This window comes from Periplaneta americana, chromosome 9 (genome assembly GCF_040183065.1).
Source record: "Periplaneta americana isolate PAMFEO1 chromosome 9, P.americana_PAMFEO1_priV1, whole genome shotgun sequence".
Lineage (NCBI taxonomy): Eukaryota > Metazoa > Arthropoda > Insecta > Blattodea > Blattidae > Periplaneta > Periplaneta americana.
In genome coordinates, this window is record NC_091125.1 from 10,478,932 (window position 1) to 10,498,434 (window position 19,503).

The window sequence follows — 19,503 nt, forward strand, 5'->3', positions numbered from 1 at the left end:
ATATTACGATTAATGATCAAATAGAGAATAGCAAACGAAATGTAGGAGAAATACTGAAAGGGAGATTGAACAAGTAATAATAGAAAAAAAGTACATAGTTTAATTGGTAGAAGTTGTGTAGACATGTACTGCAAATATGTGTTACTGTAAGTGTTAATGGTGGCACCGGATACAGAAATGTGAGGTACACCATTACATGTAAAGAAGTGCTGTGACCAAATATATCAAATATCAAATATCAAATATAATTCATTAAATGTTCTGCCCAAGAGCATATATTTCACTATAAACCCAGCATACTCCAATTTTTCCTATTTTGTGCCTTCCTTTTTGTCTCCTCATATGATCCACATGTCCACACCTGTGGAGTAACGGTCAGCGCGTCTGGCTGCGAAAGCAGGTGGCCCGGGTTCGAATCCCGGTTCGGGCAAGTTACCAGGTTGAGGTTTTTTCCGGGGTTTTCCCTCAACCCAATACGAGCAAATGCTGGGTAACTTTCTGTGCTGGACCCCGGACTCATTTCACCGGCATTATCACCTTCATATCATTCAGACGCTAAATAACCTAGATGTTGATACAGCGTCGTAAAATAACCCAATAAAATAAATAAAAAATGATCCACATATCTTAATGTCTTATATCATATTATATCTTCTTCTGCCCCGAACTCTTCTCCCGTTCACCATTCCTTCCAGTGCATCCTTCAGAAGGCACTTTCTTCTTAGCCAGTGACCCAACCAATTTCTTTTCTTCTTCCTGATCAGTTTCAGAATCATTCTCTCTTCACCCACTCTTTCTTACACAGATTTATTTCTTATTTTGTCTGTCCACTTCACATGTTCGATTCTTATCTATATACACATTTCAAATGCTTCTATTCGCTTCTCCTCACTTCGTCGTAATGTCCATGTTTGTGCCCTATACTATGCCACACTCCATACCAAGCACTTCACTAGTCTCTTCCTTAGTTATTTTTTCAGAGGTCCGCAGAAGATGCTCCTTTTCTATTCAAAGCTTGCCATTACTATCCTCCTTTTGACTTCTTGGCAGCTGCTCATGTTACTGCTTATAGTATACCCCAAGTATTTGAAGCTGTCCATTTGCTCTACTACCTCATATACAATTCGCAAGTTTACGTTCTTTACTTCTCTTCCTATGTTCATGGTCTTCGTCTTGTTTGCATTTATCTTCATCCCATACTGCTCACAGATGTCATTTACCTCCAGTAGCATATCCCTTTGTATCATCTTCTCTTCTGCTACGAACGCGATATCATCAGCAAATCTTATGCAGTTTTTATGCTTCTTCCTCCTACTTTTACCCCTCTCATGTTCTGAAAACAGTTATTCACGAAATCCTTCAAGTAGATGTTGAACGTGTAGATTATAAAGGGCATCCTCGTCGTATTTCTCTCCCTATTTCATTTCCTTCAAACATTTTTTTCTCCTATCTTGATTTTGACCGTTGTTTCATATAAAGATTACTGAAGAGCCTTCTCTATTTCCAATCCATACCTAATGTCCTTAGCATCCCCATCAGTTTATTTCAATTCACTCATGTCAAATGCATGATAAATTAATTATTTTATTCCTAGGTTTTGAATAATATTATCCTCCTTTCGCAAGATCGAATACGTTTTGTACTTAGGCTTATTCTGAATTGTTTCAAACAATGAACCTATCCTATATTGTTCATGTTGCCATGGAATTTCTTATTAGGTACATGACCGGCATAACACAAACTGATCACAGAATACTTCAAGTCTAATGATACAAATTAATATTATGCTGCAGTAAAATGGATTATTATTTAACAATAACTAACGGAATGTATGAAATCAAAAGCAAACAATAATTAATAAATATCTCTATAATTATTAGAAAAAATGCACTTTTATAACGAGTGACAGGAAAGTAGCAACTCAACTACGGAACTGAAGGAAAATATACTTCAGTATTAGGCGAACACCGGTCAAGTAATGTAAGTAGAGACAAACAAGTTTACATTAAATCTGTAATTATCAGTTTCTGCTTTCTTATGGTTTCTACTGTATTTTAATATAGATTCTTTTACATCTTATATAACATTGTCTGCTGGCATCCGAACGATCTGGAAGTTGAATTCTAGAAAATTCTCCAACAAATTAAGTCAAAATAACCATTTGTAACAGTAAATGTTTAAAAGAATCCTGGTTGTTCTTTTCCTATTACTGCAGATACTGAACTAACGCTAGCTATAATAATGCGCTCCCTAAGGTCCTTGATAATTTATTATTAACATTGTAATAAATAAATACAAATCGGCAGTCAAAACAAGATGATTCGAGACCCGGTCAGACCAGACAAGACAAATAAATGAGTTTGTGAGTGACTAAATAAATAAATAAATAAATAAGTTATATTAAATTAAAATGAAATACAACAAAAATAAGTGGAAAAAAAAGTTAAAAATTAATAAATACATGGTTGGATGAATAAAATAAATAAATTGCTGAATTTCACATAAATATAAAAATACGAAATAAATATAGAAAAAAAAACGATGCGACAACCTATGAAGAATGTCTGCAAACATAATACTAGGTATCGTAAAATTGTGCAATTATAAACTTTGGGTTTAGTAGACATTGCTAGGCTCTGAAGAGTTGTAATGCGATGTAGTTCAAGTCGCTATGTAGCCGAGCGTTACACTTTGTGATGAGGGTACTAAGAAAAGAATCTGATAAATCCAAAGAGATTGCATATAAATCACTAGTTCGTCCAATAATGGAATATGGTGCTGTATGTTGGGATCCTTACAGATTAGAACATTTTAAGACACTGGAAAAGATTAAAAAAACGGGCTCTCAAGCGTTGTCGTAATAATTCACAATTGAAATGGGACACACTCACGGACAGCAGAACGCGAATTCGATTATACGCACTGTTCAAAACATACAGAGGTCAGCCTGCCTGGAGAGAAATAAAAAAATAGGCTGCAGCCGCCAAATTACTCTTCAAGGAACGACCACTCATATAAATTGAGGGAAAGAAGACAGAGGACGGACACTGGAAAGTTTTCTTTTCTCAATCGTACTATCAGGGACTGGAATGCTTTACCTGCAGACTTAGGCTTTACCAATAACCAAAAATGTATTTAAAATAGGCTTAAGGACTTTACAAATAGACGGTAGTATGTTATACACACTTTTTAAACGATGTAATTGATATTTTGTTATTTTAAGTGTTGTAGGCCTATCAGTGAAGAAGTGTGTTGTGTCAGTGAAGTGTGAAGTGTGTTGTGTAAGTGAAGTGTGTTTCTGTCAGTGAAGTTTTATAGTTAATAGTGGCAGTGGAAAGTATTTCAACAGTGAAATGTTTTTGAAGTGTTAGGAAAATCGGGATAGAATCAGTGAAATGTGTCGTAGTTCCAGTGCAGTGAGTGAGTTGTAAGCGAAGTGAGTGTAGTGCTGAAAGGTACATGTGCAGGTATGAACATATCATACTTAGGGTTAAGATACAAATTAGATTTACTTTAAATGTTATTTAAGTGATCGTGCTTCACTTAATTTAGGATGCTCCCTATTATTATTATTATTATTATTATTATTATTATTATTATTATTATTATTATTTTATTATTATTATTATTATTATTATTATTACTCGTATTATTATTAATTTATTATTAGTATTATTAATTTATTATTAATTGTATTTTTTATTGATTATGCTTACTATTAATTGTCAATATTGAGTGTAATTAGTTATCACTGCCACCGGGTATAGGGTAAACTAGGGTCTGTTGGACAGTCGGGCATGTTGGACACTCCGTACTTTAACGTGTTACCACGCCACTTGTGGGTAGGGCCTACCACATTCAGCTAGAAGTCAATGACGGAAGTAGCCCCACTCGTGCCTACTTCCGTCATTGACTTCTAGCTGAATGTGGTGCCCACAAGTGGCGTGGTAACACGTTAAAGTACAGAGTGTCCAACATGCCCGACTGTCCAACAGACCCTAGTTTACCCTATACCCATTTGCAGTGTGAATAAATACATACATAGGCTACATAAGCAGAGCTTAACTTTAAGAATAAAGGAATGTTTTATTATGGGAAGGAATGGTGGTTAAAAAAATTCTTTTGATTGTGACTATTACTCAAATGAGTTCATTTTTTTATTATATTGAAACGAATTGGGAGAAATATACCTAATTAAATACCTTTGGTGAGGCCGTGACGTAGATGGGAAGATAATATTAAAATGGATTTGAGGGAGGTAGGATATGATGGTAGAGACTGGATTAATCTTGCTCAGGATAGGGACCAATGGCGGGCTTATGTGAGGGCGGCAATGAACCTACGGGTTCCTTAAAAGCCAGTAAGTAGGTAAGTATACCTAATTAAATAAGTTAACAGAACAGTTAATAATTTATTAATATTGCATTCGATACAATTCTGATAGCTTAACAGTTTCTCACTTCTTCCAGGGACGGAGCCTGTAAGAGTCAGTGCAGTTGGGTTCTTTGAGAAATATCACACTAACGACACAATTTATCTTGCTTTCTGCAGGAGTGAAATTATGATTATAAACTAGCGATGATTGACGGCATGATAATGGAGAAATAGCACCGCGCACTGCACAATAGATTTCAAACTAATCTCCATCATGGAGAATGACACACTAGCAGTTCGTGTGAACACTCGATAGTAATTAAATTGAAACGTAAATCGAAATAAAAGATAAAGGAAACAAATACCAGTAGAATAATTTGAAATGAAGGGACATGAACGACAACAATGGACACATCAAGTTTAAACTTTGAAGTCTGTCATGAAGACAATGATGAAGATCATAATCTCGATTGTGAACGTGAAAGGAATGTAAAAGTGATAAAATAACTACTAAAAGTGGTAACCACAGGAGCAGACCAATATGCATAATACAAGGTGAATCAAAAGTCTGGAATCATATAAATATCTTCCATATGCTTGATTTTCGATTACTATAAGTGTAACCAGTATTTGGAAGACCAAATGCTCTTCCAGTGACACATTCAATTCTAGCCCTCACCTATCTCAAAATCCGCCAGTTTGAATGCAACTTTGAAATTTTAAATGGAAAGGTGGTCAAGCACTAACTCAAAATCTTGTGATATGTTCTGAGAAAAACAATGGTGCAATCCGTTTTGAGATATCTCTAATCGCTTTCAAGTTATTTAAAGATAACTGTAATAATGACACAAACATTAGTTACTGTATTTACAGATATTTTGTAACATGGCACAGTACTAAGGAGGATTTGGAAAAGGTGTTTTTATGCAATTCTGGTAATTAACTTTTCCTGCTTTACTGTTTGGTTACCTGTGACAGAAAAATGCATTGTTGTGATTATTTGAAGCTTTCCTGAAACAAATTTCTTGATTTTCGTGATGACATAATAGAAAGAGGAAAGAATTGATATCATTCTTCATTCTGGTAGGTTAAGCCACAGAAATGTTGCAACAGACTAGACGAACAGTTCCCTGGACATTGGATTAGATGACGTGGACCAGTAGAATGGCCGGCCATGTCTCTAGATTTAACACCCCTTGATTTTTTCTTCTGGGATTATATAAAGAGCTTGGTAGGATGAGGAGAAAATTGAGAATGTGGAACATTTAAAGAACCGTATCATTGTAGCCTGTGTTAAAGTCATCCCTGAAATGTTACAGAATGTTCTATCCACATTCTCAATTTTCTCTTCATATATCAAGCTCTTTATATAACCCCAAAAGAAAAAAAATCAAGGGTGTTAAATCTGGAGACCTGGCCGGCCATTCTACTGATCCACGCTGACCAATTCAATGTCTAGATAACTGTTCGTTCAGTCTACTGCAATATTTCTGTTGCTTAGCCTACCAGAATGAAGAATGATATCAATTCTTTCTTCTTTCGATTATGTCATCACTAAAATCAAGAAATTTGTTTCACGAAAGCTTCAAATAATCACAACAATGCATTGAAACTGTCACAGGTTAGCCAAACAGTAAAGCTGGAAAAGTTAATTATCAGAATTGCATAAAGATACCTTTTCCAAAGCCTCCTTAGTACTGTACCATGTTATAAAATATCTGTAGATGCAGTAACTAATATTTGTGATATTATGCCATTTATCTTTAAATAACTTGAAAACCATTATAGATATCTCTAAACGGATTGCATCTTTATTTTTCTCAGAAACTTTCACATTATTTTGAGTACCTACAAGACCCCCTTTCCATTTAAAATTTCAAAGTTGTATTCAAAATGGCGGCTTTTGAGATAGCCGAGGACTAGAATCGAATGTGTCTCTGGTAGAGCGTTTGGTCTTACAAATACTGGTAATACCAATTATAATCGAAAATCAAGCATATGGAAGATATGATTTGATTCATCCGGTATTATGATCAGCTACAACGTTCAGCAACTGCTCCGAAGATGGGTAACTGGTCCGCATGAATATTCAGATGACCGGCTACGATACAGACGCACTAGAATGGAATATTTAAGAGATCTGGAAGCGACTTTCATTTCTTTTGAAGTCCGAAGCTTCAGGATCTATTCCTTTTTTTTTTTTTTTAGGTGGACTCACAGAAAATTACTACAGAGTTTTCCTTTCATTTTCAGATCGTAAGTATTCACTTTGATTACCTAGTCTACATGATTTTGAAAATGTGTCGATTCACGAATTGGAAGATCATCTTGTTTTAGTAGATGCGATCATGAATTTAATATCACAACTAGACAACAGAGAACAGAAGTAAGCAAATTTTTATTCCTAAACAGAACAATAAAATATTTGAATGAGTACCGTCAGTGAATTTGAGGTCTGTCCTTACCCAGATAAACTGAAAAGTGATGTAAGATATGCTAATTAGCTAATTAAGTTGAAATTTAATTAATTATGTTTGCATTTAATTAATCTACTCGTATTTGATATGTAATATTATTAATTGATAAATTAGTGGACTTACTCGTGTTAAATATGCAATATTTGTCCGGCTTACAGCTGTTTCAGTGCTTCACGCACCATCATCAGAGCCTACTAGATCGCGGCGTCATCTCGAACTTCTCTGCCTGTTAAGAGGGTGTGTTTTATTGTTGGAAGGTGTTGGAGTGTGGAGTCGAATAGTGTGTGTGTACTGAAATTGATCTGTGTGTTGAGGATTTGATCGGGGTGTGTTTTAGTTTGTTTGTATATTTCGTATTGTCCTAGTGTGTTGAGTTTTTGGTTTTTTGGTTTGTGTGCGTAGGATTTCCATGTCCGTATTTATGTTATTGTCTGTATTGTTAGTATTGGTTATGTGATCGGCGTATGTAGATGTATTGTGTCCTCTGGTTATAGCTTTAATGTGTTCTTTGTAGCGTGTTTGGAATGATCTGCCTGTCTGTCCTATGTAGAACTTGTCGCAACTATTACATGTGAGTTTGTATACACCTGTGTGGTCGTATTTATTTGTTTGTGTTTTTTGTGTGTTGAGATGTCTTTGTTCTGTATGTTATGTTGTATTTCTGTTTTCTGAATGAAGATGCGATCTTATGTGTGCTTTTGTTTTCATATGTTAGTGTGATGTATTTCTTGTGTTCTTGTGTTTGTGTTGTGTTTTGTGTATTCTTGTGTGTGTTAAGTTTTTGTTTTGTCTTCCTTATGATGTCTATTATGTTTGGATTGTATCCGTTTTCTTGTGCTATGTATTTGATTGTGTTCACTTCTTCATTGTAGTGTTGTTGGCTCATGGGTATGTTGAGTAATCTGTGTACCATTGTCCTGAATGCAGCATGTTTGTGTTGTATGGGGTGGTTAGATGTGTTGTGTATGTGTGTGGTGGTGGTGTAGAATACTGTAGAATATGTAATAAAATTAAGTTCATGTATAATTAAATAGGCTGAAATGTAATTAAGTTGATTTGTAATTATTTAATTGATACTGTATGTAATTCATCACGTTAATGTTAATAATTAATTTCATATTTAATCAATCAATTCGATGTGTAATTCATTGATTGGTTGTGTAATTATTAATTTGGTATGTAATTAAGTACCTCTGTAATTAATTAAGATGAATTTTAAATAATTAATTTGTTGTGTAATAAGTTGATGTATAGTTAATCAAGTTAATGTGTAATTATTTAATTCGAAATGTAAGTAAGCTAGAACGTAATTAATTAATTTGAGATTTAGATAATTAAGTTAATGTGTAAATCAGCTGATTTGAAATTCTTCAAGGTGTTGTGTAATGAAGCTGGTTTGTAAATTAAGATGTGTACTTAAGCTGAATTGTAAGTAATTAAGATGCGAGATGAAGCTCATTTGTAATTAAGATGTGTAATTAAGCTGATTTTTCATTAATTTATTACGATGTGTAATTAAAGTTATATTTTATTAAGATTTTGTGTAATTAAGCTGATTTGTAATTCAGTAAGGTGTATAATTAAACTGATTTGTTATTGAGATGTGTAATTAAGTTGATTTGTAATTCATTAAGATGTGTCATTAAGCTTAATTGTAATTATGGTGATTTGTAATTAATTTAGTTGATTTGTAAATCAATAATATGTTGTGTAATTAAGCTGATTTGCTATTAAGATGTTTAATTAAGTTGAACTGTAATTCATTAAGATGTGTAATTAACCTGATTTGTTATTGAGATGTGTAGTTAAGTTGATTTGTAATTCAATGAGATGTGTAATTAAGTAGATTTGTTATTAATGTGTAATTAAGTTGATTTTTAATTCATTAATGTGTAATTCAGCTGATTTGTAATTATGTGTAATTAGGTTCATTTGTAATTCAATAAGATGTGATGTAATTAAGCTGATTTGGTATTAAGATGTTTAATTAGGTTGATTTGTAATTCATTAAGAGTGTAATTATGCTGATTTGTAACTTATTAAGATGTATAGCCTAATTAACTTGATGTGCAATTAATTTGGTTGCAATTAATTAATTCGATATATAATTCAGTTGATGTGTAACTCATTTGATATGTAATTAATTAAGTTGATGTGTAGTTAGTTAATATGTGTAACTATCAAATTCACTTGCAAATAATTAAGATTACTTTATTAGGTTAACAAGTTATATTTACTTAAATTTTTAGGTTATCATATAATTATTCTTTTATTTAGGAAGCTCCCTTCATTTAAAAGAAATATTATAAGTTAGTTTCTCATATTGATTATTATTATTATTATTATTATTATTATTATTATTATTATTATTATTATTATTATTTATTGTATCGTATTATTACAATAATGTGTTACTACTGCCACTGGGTGTTTACCCATTTGCAGTGTGAATAAATAGAAGCGTGCAAATCAGCGTGTTAACTTTGACAACAACGCTAAGTAACCTGCTTCAAAACGGGGCAGCCAATCTTCTTTGCTATTAATGGCCGTGTGCACCATTCTCGATCATCTATGCCCGTGTGCACCATTCTCGATCAAAATTTGACCAAAGTTAAGTCGGCACTTGACCGTCTTCAACGCCAATTTGCGGAGTATCAATCTCGATCAAAGTTAAACAAGCGAGTTGATGATGATCAAATTTGATCACGGGTGTGGGACTGATTATCTTGAATTGAACATGGTCAAGTCGAGAAAACCAAAATGGCGGCACGATTTGACGTACTTGATGGAATCGAAGATGAAATGATGTATCTTGAACACGCAAATCACTGCGGAAATAATAGAATTGGTGTTATTGTAGAAAGAGGAGATCCTTTCGAAGATCTGGGAGACAGAAAATTTGAAGAGAGATTTCGACTGAGTAAAGAAACAGTGTGGTGGTTAGTGGACCAAATGAACGATAGGTTAGAGTTCCCTACCAACAGAAATAATCCCGTTTCTCCTATGAACAGAGTTTTGGCAACTTTACGATCGTATGCCACAGGTGCTTTTAATATTGTTATCGGGGACACTGCTAATATACATCGAACAACAGTGCAGCGTATCACCAGTGAAGTGTCGGAAATCATTGCATCGTTCTTTCCACGCTTCATTGTTTTTCCAGCAAGGGCCGATTTACAAAATGTAATGGATGGATTTCATCAAATAGATGGATTTCCGGGTGTGATAGGAACAATAGATTGTACACATATTAGAATTCAATCTCCTGGGGGAGACAACGCAGAACACTTCCGTAATAGGAAAGGTTATTTCTCTTTGAATTGTCAGACAATCAGTGATCACAATCTATTGATAAGGGATATTGTGGCAAGATGGGCAGGATCTGTGCATGATAGCACCATATTTCGTAACTGTGCTCGTAGAGCACAATTTGAAAATGGTGAAATACCGCATGGGTATTTATTAGGAGATGGAGGTTATGCCTGCAAACCATATTTATTAACTCCACTATTAAATCCACTAACTCCAGCCGAACAGCGATATAATAGAGCACACATCAAAACAAGGAACACTGTAGAAAGGCAGTATGGTATATGGAAAAGAAGGTTTCCAATACTGTCAGTGGGTTTGAGATGTGGTCTGCAGAAAGCCATGACTGTAATAACTGCTACTGCAGTACTGCATAACATTGCCAGAAGCACCAGCAATGAAGAACCGCCTGAAGATCCACAGATGGTGCGACTACTAGAGGAGTTACGAGGTTTAAGAGGCCCTGACATTGATGATGATGAACCTGTTCCCCAAGGAGAGTTGATGCAGCGCAATGATGCTGTGCCTGGGAGAGCATTTCGTCAAGCTATAATTAACCAACATTTTCAATAAGGTAAGTCAGTCAGTAGCATCAATGTAATAACATTGAAATTTAATTTTTGCTTTTAATTATGAACATTAATTTTAACTTTATATTTAGCAATTTCTGAAACACTTATTTTTTAGACAAAGCGCTAGAGTCATTCTGTGTCAGTGCAACTAAAACATGTCACCCACTGATAGCGATTGTTATGATATTTGGTCATGAGTTTTATGTGTACCAGTACAGAAATCTGGCAGAATTTAGATTATTCCGTTGTTGCATGAGTGAGTTACAGCCCGTTGAAGTTCATGTGTTCTCACTCAGTAACTGATATTGATGAGTGCAGAGTGGAACAAATGTAGATATAAAAAGTAAAGAATGAACGCCAGAGCCTCGATTCTTCCTTTATTTTATTCAATATACATTGGAGAATTTCGCAATATGGCTTCTTGCTATCAGTATACTGGTAATTTAGTTACCTAAGTGTCAAATTACTTCAAAAATTTAGATATGTATAATATTATAAAGAACAATTTGCTGTATATTCAGAATTGTAGATTTTTTTTAAGTGTGCACCAGTCTTTACTAGGGAAGAAAATTGTTTTTTTAGAAATGAGAGGTTCTCGAGAAAAAAAAAATACTTTGATAAAATCTAGAAATTAAGCCATATAAAGCATATGTAAAATTATAATTTTCAAACTCTGCTTTGCATTATATTTCTGAAAAGTTTGGGTAATTCACTTAAGCTATATATGGAATATTGATATAGGCCTACGAGTATTTTAGATAGTGTAAACTTGCTGTTGGCTTATTACTTTTTTTATTGTACAGGTATAATCTTTAATACTATAACAGTCTCAAAAGTCAATGTTGTTTGGTTGCTAATGCTCTGTGTATTGGAGTTCTTCCATTTGCATTCTTGCTTCCCAGTATTATGACAGATGTGTACTGTTATATTTGTACAATTCTTGAGGTGTGTCATATCCATTATAGTATTTTCTTCTTTACAAAATAAATAATTAGGAGTAGGAAAAATATTTATTTTATATAGATAAGCAGCCAAACAATCATATCACATATATAATTGAAAAAGTGCGACGACAGCTTTCATTCATGGGCATTCTGGAATTAAATTGTTATTGTTTAATAAAATATTTCATTGCTTATTTATACTCTCATGTAGGCCTACTAATTTTTTGTGTATTTCTTGTTGGATGATTTTCTTAATTATTACTTTGGAAAATTGAAATGATAAACATGAATTTTTAATTTGTTGGATCATTGTGCCTTTTTTTAATTTTTGTTAAGAAATCTGCTATCTCATTAACAAGAATTCCACAGTGTGAAGGAATCCATTGCAAAACTATTTATTGTGAAGAGATAACTTAGTGTTTGATACTTTGGTGAATTTCAGTAATTCTTTTTGTTGCATAGGTGTTTGCATTAATGGCTTGTATAACTGATTTAGAATCGCTAAATATAACAGCTTTATTAAAGAGGTTACTGTGATAGAAAAGTTGTTTTTATGTAGAATTGACTGCCTCAAGTTCTCATCAAAGTGAGTTGAATTTTGACCTAGAAATATATAAAAGCAAAATAATTTATTATATATTCCAGCACCAGTCGTATTATTAAAGTTATTGCTGATTTTAGAACCATCGGTGTAGATGTGTACCCATTCAGTTTCTGGAATCTTGTGTTGATAGTGTTATATTGTAATTTGGATTTTTAATCTATTGACAGGATAAGATGGAAGTTGTAACCTTTCCATACTATATTTGTCTAATGGTAGGCTATATTGGGGGTTTTTTTTAGATATTTAACTTTCTGTATGAAACCTTGTTGGATCTCTAAGCTTGTACGAGTATCTGAGAAGGTTCTCCAGTAGTCTACGTTAGGTATTCTTTTCAGTCTTTCATATAAAATAAGGCTGCGTTGATTTCTGTGTGATTGTAATGGAGTGTTATCTGTAAAACCTTGTCATCAAGTCAATGCATATGCTGCCTTTTGTTCAAATACTGATACCTGTCAAGGGTCTGTTAATGACAAATAAACAAACAAAAGAAGAGGAGAATTTCTGTTATGGAGAGAAGATATAGCAATATCAAGTCTTGTAACAAAGGCAACATGCTGTGATTACCATAAGAACAAATAATTATCTCTGGAGGTTTTCACTCATAGTGAGCAAGTGTAATTTGTTTAAAACACACAAAAAAACATATCTGGTTTGAAAGAGATATAGCCTACCTTGTTAATGCCAGGAAATTACAGAGGAAAGGACATAATGCTGCACTTGGCATAAAGATGTGTCCAAATTGCAGGAAAAATGATACTTACTTACTTACTGGCTTTTAAGGAACCCGGAGCTTCATTGCCGCCCTCACATAAGCCCGCCATTGGTCCCTATCCTGAGCAAAATTAATCCATTCTCTATCATCATATCCCACTTTGAAGGATTCGTATCAAGCTGTTTTTTTATGGTGATGGGTTGTTAGCTCTTCGCCCAACCCCCAAGCTGAGGACCACCCCTCATCGGCTGTCCGCGACTGCTTATTCAATATATATATATATATATATATATATATGCAGGAAAAATGATAAAAAAAATAATAGAAGTTTCTGAGGAAGCAAACAGTCCAGTCCTTTGGATGATCTTGTAGTCAAACTGTTATGGAAATTTTCTTTAAAGAGGGTATAAATGAAAGCCTTGTTAGTTTGGGTGTCTCAACATCCATGGCATCCCACAACACAGAACGGCATCTGTAGCCAAATATAAAATAGAACTTGCATCAACTTCTCTCAAAGCAAAACTAGGTAAATTTTATACGGGGGGGGGGGGGGGGAAGAATCCTTTACCCTGATTCGGCTTCACTACCTGAAGAGGAAACACTTAGAACTGAAATAAAGCAAAAGACAGAAGATTTTGATATACTTTTAGACCTAATAATGCAAAAAATTCAAACTGTAACTAGCAGGGAAAAATTTAGTTACTAACACTAGTTTCTTAAATTTGGTCAAAAAAGAAAGAGAGTGAAGCAATGAAGAAAACTTGTGAAAGAGAAAGGGAGACTTTATCTTTGAAACATGAAAAGAGGAAAGAAGCTAGCAGATGAAACCGTGAAAATGGTAACTGGCTTTTATAATAATCTGAATTTACCAGAATATTGTCAGGCATCAGAGACAAAGCATTTAAAAAAATGTACATGAACAGAAATGCCTTATACTTTGCAATCTGCAAGAACTATACTCTACTTTTAAAGCAAAACCCTCTTCCACAATAGTTTGTTTTTCAACATTTTGCCAATTTATTAAGACCAAAACACTGTGTCAGCAGGATCACCAGGAACACAATTCCGTGTGTATGTAAAATACACAAAAATATCCAGCTCCTATTGACCAGTACAGAACTAAAAAGCAGCAGTAAAAAAGGAGAAGCGTATCTGAAAATGTTAGTCCTTTTTTATATTTTTCTAGAAAGGGGGTCCATAGCTTTCACCATATTTTCAAAGGGGCCTCTTTTTCCAAAAAAAGATTAAAAACAACTGTCCTAGTGGAACTGACAATATTTTATCACTTTATTTCAATATCTTTTTTTCAAATTAGAGTGTTGTATTTATAATATATTTACATTATGTGCACAACTAAATGTTATCATTATGATTTTGCTTTAAGCATTTTCTTGTTTATATTTTTTTCCGTTTTTTTTTTCAGTAACCAGGGAAATGTCTGGAATAATGCTTTACTTCCCTATAACTCACTTCACTGATGACAGTCTTTTTAAATTTTATATTACTTGCATACGCTCATCTCGAACAGTAGAGCGTTCGCGTGCTAAGCGAAGGGTCCCGGGATCGATACCCGGCCCCAGAACAATTTTTCCTTGAGATTATTCAAACCTGCTTTACAGGGAGCTACTACCTGAAAGCCAGATTTGCATGATTTGCATAGTATCATATGTTTGAGCATGCCTGATGTTGTAATGTGGCTCAATGTTATATTCTGTCCCTATAACAGAGTGCCCACATAGTAAGTGTTTGGCAAGTTTGTCAGTTTGAACAAAAAGAGTCACTTTAAATGTAGTGCTGGTACTTTTCTGTTCTCTTTGTAAATAGCTTCCTTACTGTAGCATAAAATACTTCGATCTTCAGTAATTTCATCCCTATTTAATTATGCTATGTTTAATTTGTACTTCAGTAACTAATTCTTTCTTTGGTCTTAACTTCTATAATAAATTGTCCAGTCTTTATTATACAAGTAATGTTTAGTACTTTGATTTTATTGTAATTGTAAATTTAATATTAAATTATATTTTTGATATTGTAGTTGTAATCCCCTGGTAGAGGGAAAGAGAAGGCTACGGCCTTATCTCTCTCTACCAGGTTAAATAAATATTGTATCAATAGGTCTATCCATGATACAAACCGCAAGCAACCTTACTGCTAGGGTACAATAGGTCTGAGTGCGCGACACTGTCTGTTTGCATGTACAGAAGTTTCCAGCACCCGCCCATCTTCTGCACTGGGCGATGTGCCCACCATGAGTACGTCTGATCTACAACTTCTGTAGGGAAACACTTAAAGAAATTGAAATTTTTCTTTGTACCATAAAAGACATCATGAACTCGTGTCCAACTGAATAAACGATTTCAGCAAGCTTTTATAATTTCTGGTACTCACAGTCTACATCAATTTGTGTCCTTGTCAATAAATGAAATTGGTGCGAAAAGGTTAGTGCTGATGAACATTACAGCATCAGCTCACAATGGAAGTGCAATAATTACAGTTGGAGTGCAAACTCCAACGTGGCTTGTGTATATGATTCATACTGGTGCAAAAGATTTGCAGAAGCAGTAAATACTGATGAAAGGGATATAACTGTTAAATGTATGCGTCCACATGGCCCAGCATTATCATATTATAGGTCTCAAAGTGATACCTGTGAGGTTGCTTTTGAGCATTACACTGTGTGAAGGCAGTATGCACACAGCAACAGGAAGAACATAACAAATGAACCCATTAATTCCAAATGACAGGAATATTAAGGAAATAAAATGTCAAACATTTGTGTGAAAATTATATTACTAAACTTGGACCCGGGGTACAATTATAAATGTCTATTTTTGTTTGTATCAGATATGTAGTGGTTCTAAAAGCTATGTTGCTCCACATTTAGACTTTATTATGATGTATCATGTACAACCTTAGACACAAAAAATGATGGGCCGCCATACAAAGTCCCCTTCGGAAGACTTCAATTGATTCAATGAGAGCTTAGGTTAACACATGAAGAAATTTCTTATGCATGACTCCGCTCTTTTTCTTCTTTGTTTTGTTAGTTGCTTTTATTTGTCTGTTTATAGGTGTTATGAAGATATATGTGTTATAAGGAAGATATATTCAAATAATAAATTAAGTGCAAAATAAATATCCTTTCCCTAGTCGTGTAAACCAAGTGCTGTCCAAAATGGACTTAGACAAATTCACACTACAGGAGATCTGTCATTTTTTGTGTCTAAGGCTGTAAGTATATACAGTTAAAATACGCGCGCACACACACACACACACACATATATATATATATTTTACAAATAGCAGCGCATAAACTGAATAAAGTTATACAAGCTTATGAAATGGCAATTTCTACCATAAAAAACAAAAATGATGACATTCATAGGCCAAGAACCAGTAAGAAGTGAAATAGTTACTAATAATAAAATCACTGAGCAAACAAAGTCATTTAACTATTTAGGATGTTTACTGTCTCATGAGAATGAAAAAAATTACATCTCAAAGTTCCTAAAAATAACAGGACTCAAATAATATTTTTTAACCTACAAAATTTTCAAGGAGTACCTACTAGAGTAAAATTTGTAACAATTTGGCACTTCCAATGTTAATGTATGGCAGTGACATATGGACTCTAGAAACATCTGATAAATCAAGAATTAGAGCGGCTGAAATGAAGTTCATGAGAAAAACTGCGCAGTATAGCTATTTTGTTAGATCACAAGGCTAATAAACAAATTTTAAATTACCAGTAACTGAAAGTTACATCAGTGCTGGATTAAATACAAAAATAACTGGTTTGAACACATCCAATGGATGCCACGACATTGTCTCCCAAGAATAATGAAAAATTTCCAACCTTGGGGAACAAGACATTAGGAACGACCATTGAAACAACTACTGATAACTGATACTGAAACGGAATAACCATTTGGCCCAAATCCATGGAAAGTGTTATAATGTGTGTGTGCGTGTGTGTAAAAGAAAGCAAACAATTATAATTTCATATCAATAGTAATTTCAAAATCTTCAATAACAAACAAACAATTACATACAAGAATCAAGTACAGTTATTCCATTTTTGCAGCAATTTTTGTTTCTGGAGTACCTTATAAACCGTGTTTGTGACATATATGCAATTTTTATATTTTCATGAAGCTATAACAAAGAAATGGTGCTACAGGTAAAACAAATATTTTGGTTATGTTCACATCTCAGGTAAGCAAACATGTTCACCTAATACGAAGATGATCTGAGATGGTGGGTGACATTTTGAAAGAATATTGGTTGAAATGACACGGAATGACCCAGTTGAAAACGGGAAGAGACAGTGGTAGGCATTTCAATTAACAGAATTTTTTTTTTTTCCAGTATTTTAGTTTCTGTCATAACACTGAAATTTTTAAGTTTTTTATCCTAATTTCTTTTAGATGTTCTTCCTCCATCATTCGTAATTGATTTTCCAGTACACTTATTCTTTTTTTAAAGGTGTCAGCTACAGCATCACATGAAGGTTTTGGTTTTTGAGGCATCCGACGACGATTCCATTGGTACTGCTTGGAGCTGGCTGGGGTCTTGGAGTGTGCCACTTCCTTTTCTTGGAAGATATTAGGCGATACCATATCGACTGGTGTCTGTACATTTACTCTCTGTGTGATGTCCTGTATTACAGTAGCTGATACATAGGGTCAATGTTTGTGGTTTTAATGTTCTTTTTTCCTCCGCCAGTCTTATATGTCTCTACTTTCTCATCTGCAAGGTCTTTGCGTAGACGTCTTTTTAAATTCTCATAGCATACTTTTAGATTTTGTGTAGATCTTTTTGTTACACCTAAAACATAAAGAAACATAAATATGTAAAAACCATGTTAATAATTATGCTGCTATATAGAAAATGTGGGTTAAATGTATTCACAGTCTCTATTAATGTATAATTTTCAACCATAAGTACAATATACTTCAAACTTTGTAGGGGACCCTGCATAAGCTTATTTAATTTTAGAAAGAAAGGAACTTGTGTAATTTTATTTTACTTATCACAGCTTCCAATAACTCCACATTATATTACATATTCATTATTTACAACGAGGTCAGTACTGGATTTCGTAACTTTTTTTTTTTCTGCAAAACCTCGATTTAATTGCTGTTTTACAAAAAGAATGTGAAATTTTTTTTGGAAATATACTCTCACTGTACAGCAAGCCTGGCTTGTCACTTTAGTTTAGGTTTGCTCAGCTTAACTTAGGTTTGGTGTATTTTATTAACAGTTTTGCCAAGTGTCAGGTTTTAAAACTGACCAGCATTTTCTAAAGTTTGTCAGCTTGTCAGTTCATATCTGTTGTCAGCTTTTGTCACAATTGCTGTGCCAATGTCTATTTTGTATTAATCGGTTTATTTAAGTTTTCAATACACATTTTTATAGAAACGACAAAATGAAACTCAGAACTCTCTCTTCCATTGCATGTTGCAAATTAAACTATGTTGGAAAGTGCCCTGAACAAGTGTTTGACAAAAAATATTCTAATAAAGTCAGATGTACCACACTGAAGAGTATAATAAAAATAATTCATAGCAATCTGGCTGTATTTGTTGTGTGTTTTACATTTCAAATGCTGAATAGTTTGTTATTGTATGCATGGTAATGTATTTACTTATTTTATCTTATGAAAATAATAATTAATGGTGTCAGCTTATTTTTGTTGTTTTTAACATGAATTTCAGCTTTTTCAGAATTTTAACTCGGCAACTCTGTATTAATAAAAAAAAAGAGAAAATTGTTAAAAAAATATGTTTTTTTGTGTGTTTTTGTGAAGTAAAAAGTAGTTCAAAATAGTTTAATACTGACCTCACTGTAAATAGGCTATTTACCTATTACATATTATGTTCTATTGATGTAAATTATTTAATTTATCAGATAACTGTCATGTTCATTTGTATTAATGTAGACCGCTGGAATTTTTTAAAATTATAATACTACTTGATTATGATATTGAACACTGATATAAATTGCAATAAATTTATTTTATTCACTTCTGTCTAATCTTCAATTTCATTTAATCACTCCTTACACTACCCAACAGTTTTCACAGGGAGGTCTAATAATATATCGATGGCTAAAAAGTGATATGTCTCTGCAAGTTTGCAGATGAATAATAAAAATATATGTATTTTTTTTGTAAAAATAGACTAATATTTTATATATGTTTCTGGGGACTTTACTTGAGGACAAAATAATATTTAGGCCTAACTGTCCAATTTAATAATAAAGTAGTTATTATATGCTGGTAATAATATAGTAAAACTAAATGACCATTTTGTGGAATGCGAGATTATCACTTATTAGCTATAGATTTGCAGTTTCAAACTATTAGGACCTACATGACGTTTTGGACAATAAGGCTATTGACGCTTGAATTAAGAGAAATTACACGGATACCTTCCTTTCCCTCTTACTCCAAAATTCCAACCTTGTGAACACAAAATAAATGGATAAATTTCAGAACAAGGATACTTTC

The 19,503-nt window shown here is 33.5% G+C and overlaps 1 protein-coding gene across 1 annotated transcript; it reads left to right on the forward strand.

The window, feature by feature from the left end:
- Positions 1-9,423: 9,423 nt before the first annotated feature.
- Positions 9,424-19,017, forward strand: LOC138705773 (putative nuclease HARBI1). Its single transcript, XM_069834407.1, has 2 exons — positions 9,424-10,734; positions 17,478-19,017. Exon 1 carries the CDS (start codon positions 9,612-9,614, stop codon positions 10,731-10,733), a length of 1,122 nt encoding a protein of 373 aa, XP_069690508.1. The 5' UTR covers positions 9,424-9,611; the 3' UTR covers position 10,734; positions 17,478-19,017.
- Positions 19,018-19,503: the final 486 nt, after the last annotated feature.